This window comes from Babylonia areolata, chromosome 28, assembly GCF_041734735.1.
Source record: "Babylonia areolata isolate BAREFJ2019XMU chromosome 28, ASM4173473v1, whole genome shotgun sequence".
NCBI classification, from domain to species: Eukaryota; Metazoa; Mollusca; class Gastropoda; order Neogastropoda; family Buccinidae; genus Babylonia; species Babylonia areolata.
This window is the reverse complement of record NC_134903.1, coordinates 18416285-18423784: the sequence shown is the minus strand read 5'-3', so window position 1 is coordinate 18423784 and position 7500 is coordinate 18416285. Positions and strand designations below refer to the sequence as shown.

Genomic DNA, 7500 nt, shown 5'->3' with positions numbered 1-7500 from the left:
CTCCCACTCACCCTTCTGGTTTGTTTTGTTTTTTGTTTTTGTTTGTTTTTTTTCTCTGTGCCTGCTTGTGTGGATGTGTGTCTGGTTGCTTGTTACATCATATAACTGCTCTTCGACTTTATAATATGCACTTGGTGTCGTTGTTCATGACCTGATCAGGAGTTCCTCACTGGTACATCTTTTCTCATCCCTCGGTTCCAACTCTTCATTCAATACACTGAAAACGTTTCTGTGTGTTTTGTTCACATAAAAAAAAATGCCAGATGGTGTTTTTGCTTTTGTTGTTATTGTCGTTTTTTGCTCTTTTTTTTATGGGTGGGTGGGTGGTGGGGGGGGGCAGTTATGGTTTGTTTTGTTTTGGGTTTTTTTTTTTGAAGATACTGGTGCACGTTTTACCAATCAATATCATGTGGCTTAGCGCTTGAACTTTATTCATGTCCTGGTCTGTCTCTGCTATTTGGGTGCCTGTTTGTCTGTTCCTCTCCCTCCGTCCCTCCCTCTCACTCTCTCTCTTCCTCCCTCCCTATCTTCCTCTCCCCTCCTCCATCTCTTCCTCCCTCCCTCTCTCTCTCCTCCACCCTTCCTCTCTCTCTCTCTTCCACCCTCTCTCTCTTCCTCTCCCTCCCTCTCACTCTTCCTCCCTCCCTCCCTCTCTCTCTTCCTCTCCCTCTCATCCTCCCTCCTTCTCTTCCTCTCCCTTCCTCTCTCTCACTCTTCCACCCTCCCTCTCTTCCTCTCCCTCCCCCTCTCTCTCTTCCACCCTATCTCTCTCTCTTTCTCTCCTTCTCATCCTCCCTCCTTCTCTTCCTCTCCCTTCCTCTCTCTCTCTCTTCCACCCTCCCTCTCTTCCTCTCCCTCCCTCCCCGTCTCTCTCTCTTCCTCCCTCCCTCTCATCCTCCCTCCCTCTCTTCCTCTCCCTTCCTCCCTCTCTCTCTTCCTCCCTCTCTTTCTTCCTCCCTCCCTCCCTTCCTCCCTCCCTCTCTTCCTCCCTCCCTCTCTCTTCCACCTTCCATCTCTCTCTTCCTCTCCCTCCCTCCCTTTCCTCTCCCTCCCTCCATCTCTTCCTCTCCCTCCCTCCCTCTCTTCCTCCCTCCCTCTCTCTCTCTTCCACCTTCCATCTCTCTCTCTCTCTTCCACCCTCCCTCTCTTCCTCTCCCACCCTCTCTCTCTTCCTCCCTCCCTCTCTTTCTTCATCCCTCCCTCTCTTCCTCTCCCTCCCTCTCTTCCTCTCAATCCCTCTCTTCCTCTCCGTCCCTCCTTCTCTTCCACCCTCTCTCTCTCTTCCACCCTCCCTCTCTTCCTCTCCCTCCGTCTCTCTCTCTCTTCCACCCTCCCTCTTTTCCTCTCCCTCCCTCTCTCTCCCAACCTCTCTCTCTCTTCCTCTCCCTACCCCCCTCTCTCTCTTCCACCCTCCCTCTCTTCCTCTCCCTCCCCCTCTTCATCCCTTCCTCTCCCTCACTCCCTCTCTTCATCCCTCCATCCCTTCCTCTCCGTCCCTCCCTCTCTTCCACCCTCCCTCTCTTCCTCTCCCTCCCTCTCTCTCTTCCTCCCTCCCCACCCCACCACCCCCCCCCCCTTCGCCTGCCACTCCTATGATGATGGCTCCACACTCCAACTGTCTACCACAAGGCAGCAGCCGGAGAGAAGGAATCAATATATGGATCTATCAGAAATCCCACTTCACTATCTTCCTACCCCTGATTTTATTTTATTTTTCTGTTTGGGATTGTGCAAGGCTGCCTTTTAAACTGTTCCCTTGTGGGCGATCATGCTTAGGGGTAGAAAGAAAGTTTTAGAGTGAAGTGTTTTGAATCGAAGTGTGTGGGTTCGTTGTGGATGGTAACAGTTATTTAATTTTTTTTTTTTTTTTCCGGAAGTGTCTGTGTGGAGGTGGAGGATGGTAGGCAGGGAAGTGTGTGTGTGCGTGTGTGTGTGTGTGTGTGTGTAAGTGTGTCTGTGTATCTGTGCGTGTGGTTAATTCTAAAAATAAGCTTCTTTTTTTTTTTTTTTAATTTCACTTACTGCAGCAGCTTTGGGGGCTATAAAAAAAAAGGTGTTTCAAAATTATCACTACTACCTACAGTAAAGAACCAAATCCTATGCCATTATCATCCGAGAGAGCTGAAGAGAGAGAAGAATATGGACAGGAACACCAAAACATACACAAGAGGAGAATATATATATATATATATATATATATATATATATATATATATATATATATATATATATATATATGATAGTCAGTCATGTCCGACTACGACCATCAGAACAGCAGAGGAGGCAACTGCTGTTCTGACTATTTGGGCTAGAATTTGATTATAGTGGAGAGTGTCTTGCCCAAGTTACATCCCCACTCTCTCGGCCAAGAGGGTTTTAGGACAGTCGGCGTTGGGATGGTTCCCAAAGGCCAACTAGCCCACAAGGCTGCAGCACTAAGAGCCAGTGCAATTTTGCCTCCTAGTCTGAGAGTCATAGTCCTTCACAAAAAGACTAAGCTGTAAATGGTTTCCCATTGACTGGAGAAACCACTGATAATACAGCTCTCACTTTGCTGTTTGCCCAACAACAAAAGACCCTCCCATGCTGACCTCCCTTGAGAGGAAGAAAAATATTACCACACTTTCATACCAACATGTACAACAACAACAAAAAAAAGAAAAAAAGAAAGAACTTTCACTTGTCCATCCTCATGTAAATGAGTTTCTATTCAAATGAGATGCGTACACAGACATAAACTCACATGTGTAAATGAATTTGTATTCAAATGATATGCACATACAGACAACACACACACACACACACACACACACATGTAAATGGGTTTGTATTTAGATGAGATGTATACACAGACAGACAAATAAACTCACATGTGTACGTGAGTTTGTATTCAAATGATATGTACGCACACACACATACAAGGTACACACACACATGTAAATGAGCTTGCATTCAAATGTCCGCTTTTATGCACTTTTGCGGGTGAACAGGAAACAGAGTATGGCTGCCTACATGGCAGGGTAAAACAAAACGGTCATGAACATAACCTGTTCCATGTGTGTGTGTGTGTGTGTGTGTGTGTGTGTGTGTGTGTGTGTGACTGAAACCAGATTGAATGACACAGGAAACGAATGATGAGCGCCCAGTGGCTGCTGTCAGTTGGCTCTACCCAGGTAGGCAACCTGCTGTGCAAATGACTCCACATTTGTAAAGCGCTTAGAGCCTGGCCTGTGACCGAGGATGGGTCAGAGTGATGTGGAGTGATGGCCTAGAGGTAACCGTGTCCGCCTAGGAAGCGAGAGAATCTGAGCGCGCCGGTTCGAATCACGGCTCAGCCGCCGATATTTTCTCCCCCTCCACTAGACCTTGAGTGGTGGTCTGGCCGCTAGTCATTCGGATGAGACGATAAACCGAGGTCCCGTGTGCAGCATGCACTTAGTGCATGTAAAAGAACCCACGGCAACAAAAGGGTTGATCCTGGCAAAACTGTGTAGAAAAATCCACTTCGATAGGAAAAACAAATAAAACTGCACGCAGGAAAAAATACAAAAAAAATGGGTGGCGCTGTAGCGTAGCGACGCGCTCTCCCTAGGGAGAGCAGCCCGAATTTCACACAGAGGAATCTGTTGTGACAAAAACAGAGAAATACAAATACAATATATAAGTATCCACATCATCACCAATGGTGACAAATGGGGAGCGATGGCCCAGTGGTAATGTTTCTGACGAGGAAGCCAGTGTCCGTGGGTTCAAGTCCCAAATACGCATCAGGACTTTTGCTCCTCCCCCTCTCCACTACACACTGAGCGGTGGTCTGCGTGCTAGTCTTTCAGATGAAACGATAAATGAGAGGCCCCACATACAGCATGCATTTAGCAAATGGGAAAAGGACGCATGGCAACAGCGGGTTTTGTCCCTGGCAAAAAATTTTTTTTCCTTTCTTTTTTTTTTTTTTTTTTTGTTGCCCCATCATTTCAGTGGCATTACTCCCACACCGCTCATTTATATTCCCCCACACCCCACACCCGGGTTCATCCGTCACAGTTCGAACATCAGCAGTCCGCAGGGAACCATCGATGTTAGGTCGCCAGGAGGCCACACACCAGAGGAGACCCTGCACTGCTGCTGAGTCACTTTGGTGGTGTTCAGTGGTGCCTGCTCTGATTTAGCGTACTTAGGACACCACCTACTAAGCCCCCTACTAACGACAATAATGGCTTAGTCGCGGAGCCAGACTGAGTGAGCGTCTCTCCCAGAGTGGAGACCACCACCACGTCCCTTAAACAACAGCCCCCCATGAATCTGCCAAAACTGAAGACACTGACAGGACTCACCCCAAGCACAGAAGTGGAGAGGTATCGAAACTGAGGTCACCATGAGAATAAGGCATGAAAGGCCATAGACTTTGAGACTGTTTTTGTTTGTACTGATGATGGCAAAAATTCTGTTAGAAAGTCCACTCTGATAGAGAAACTTATACACTTGCAGACAGATAGAAAAAATAATGAAAAAAATTAAAAGAGGGTGCGGAGTGGTGTGGGGGTGGGTGGGTTTTTGGGGGGTTGGGGGGGGTACACTTTGGGGACACACCCTGTCCAAGAACAGCAACCCTGGATTTCACACACAGAAATCTGCTGTAGATAATGAAAAATACAATACAATACAATACAATACAATACAATACAGTACAATGATGATAAGAATGATAGCAGTACATTTATATAGTGCTTTCAAACCTCTGAAAGCATTTTGATTTATAACATATCTGTCCGAGAACACTGGGGCAAAAACAAATACACACACACACACACACACACACAATACAGCATAACACAGCACAACATAACACAATGATAGCAGTACATTTTTTAAAAAGTGCTTTCAAACCTCTCAAAGTGTTTTAAATAATAACATGTCTGTCAGAGAACACTAGAAAAAAACAACACACACACACACACACTCACACACACACACATACACACACAGCACAGCACAGCACAGCACAGCACAGCACGGCACTATATTACTTCAAAACCTTCCAGCACTCACCTCCACGGAGAACTGCATGTCATCGCTCTTCTTGGCCTGTATCCTGTGGAACAGGTCCTCACACAGCTGCAAACATATCAACACACACACACACACACGATATTACATTCATACATATGATATATACTTTTGCCAAATCACCAATACATACAGACATACACTCTTGTGTCTTATATATTATATAAACCTTAACACACACACGATATTACATTCATACATATGATATATACTTGTGCCTAATCACCAATACATACAGACATACATACAGACATACACTCTTGTGTCTTATATATTATATAAACCTTAACGCACACACAATATTACATTCATACATAATGATATACACTTGTGCCTAATCACCAATACATACAGACATACATACAGACATACACTCTTGTGTCTTATATATTATATAAACCTTAACACACACACAATATTACATTCATACATAATGATATACACTTGTGCCTAATCACCAATACATACAGACATACATACAGACATACACTCTTGTGTCTTATATATTATATAAACCTTAACTCTCTCCATACGAACGGCGAAAGAGACGACGTTAACAGCGTTTCACCCCAATTACCACCATCAAAATATTGCAAGCGGAAGGCTGTTATACTGAAGAGGTGAATGTTGACAAAGAATACCACAATTCTGACGACAGAAGCTAAAGGTTGGGTCATTGAGACACCCACTGGACATCCGAGGGGTCTGTGTAGAGGAGAAGAGAGGACTGGCCGTACTGAGTGAGTTAACACACACACAATATTACATTCATACATAATGATATACACTTGTGCCTAATCACCAATACATACAGACATACACTCTTGTGTCTTATATATTAAATAAACCTTAACACACACACAATATTACATTCATACATATGATATATACTTGTGCCAAATCACCAATACATACAGACATACATACAGACATACACTCTTGTGTCTTATATATTATATAAACCTTAACACACACACGATATTACATTCGTACATATGATATATACTTGTGCCAAATCACCAATACATACAGACATACATACAGACATACACTCTTGTGTCTTATATATTATATAAACCTTAACACACACACGATATTACATTCGTACATACGATATATACTTGTGCCTAATCACCAATACATACAGACATACACACAGACATACACTCTTGTGTCTTTTTTTATTATATAAACCTTAGGGTTTTGTGATGATAAAATATAATCTATTCTGATCTATTCTATTCTACACTCATAAACACCCCCACTTCCCCTCTGTCCACACATACATAAATACATACATGTATACATACAAGTATACACACACACACACACACTCTCTCTCTCTCTCTCTCTCTCTCTCTCTCGTGTCTTATATACCTGAAGGTTATGTGACAATAATAAAGTATTGTATTCTATCATATTTCAATCCATTCCATATACACTCATATACACCCCTCCTCCCTTCCCCTCCCCCCCCTCTCTCTCTCTCTCTCTCTGTGACCTGGGGAGTAATCCCCTCACTCAAGTTTCTCTCTCTCTCTCTCTCTCTGACGTGGGGAATGATCCTACCTGGGGAATAATGCCCTCCCGGTCCCTCTCTCCCTCCCCTCTTCCTGACCTGGGGAATCACCTCCCTCCCTCCCTCCCTCCCTCCCTCCCCCTCTCACCCACCTGGGGAATGATTCCCCTCTCATCCTCCCTCCCTACCCCCTCTCACACACCTGGGTAGTGATTCCCCCTCCTCCTCCCTCCCTCCCTACCACCTGTGTCTCACCCACCTGGGGAATGATTCCCTCCCCTCCTCCCTCCCTCTCTCCCTCCCTACTCCATCTCACCCACCTGGGGAATGATTCCCTTCCTCCCTACTCCATCTCACCCACCTGGGGAATGATTCCCTTCCTCCCTACTCCATCTCACCCACCTGGGGAATGATTCCCTTCCTCCCTACTCCATCTCACCCACCTGGGAATGATTCCCTTCCTCCCTACTCCATCTCATCCACCTGGGGAATGATTCCTTCTTGCCTCCCTCCCTCCCTACCCCATCTCACCCACCTGGGGAATGATTCCTTCTTGCCTCCCTCCCTCCCTACTCCATCTCACCCACCTGGGGAATGATTCCCTCCCCTCCTCCCTCCCTTCACCATCTCACCCACCTGGGGAATAATCCCCTCCTCTCTCCCTCCCTCCCTACCCCATCTCACCCACCTGGGGAATGATTCCCTCCCTCCCTACCCCATCTCACCCACCTGGGGAATGATTCCCTCCTCCCTCCCTCCCTACCCCATCTCACCCACCTGGGGAATGATTCCCTCCTGCCTCCCTCCCTACCTACTCCATCTCACCCACCTGGGGAATGATTCCCTCCCTCCCTCCCTACCCCCTTGTCTCACCCACGTGGAGAATGATTCCCTCCTGCCTCCCTCCCTCCCTA

The 7500-nt window shown here is 46.0% G+C and overlaps 1 protein-coding gene across 1 annotated transcript in view; it reads right to left on the bottom strand.

Annotated features, from left to right (window-relative positions):
- LOC143301915 (kinesin-like protein unc-104) overlaps positions 1 to 7500 on the bottom strand; it is a 174959-nt gene that overhangs the window by 140331 nt on the left and 27128 nt on the right. The window contains exon 6 of the mRNA XM_076616358.1: positions 5050 to 5115. Within this exon, the coding sequence (XP_076472473.1) occupies positions 5050 to 5115 (66 nt within the window). The remainder of the gene's footprint in view (positions 1 to 5049; positions 5116 to 7500) is intronic.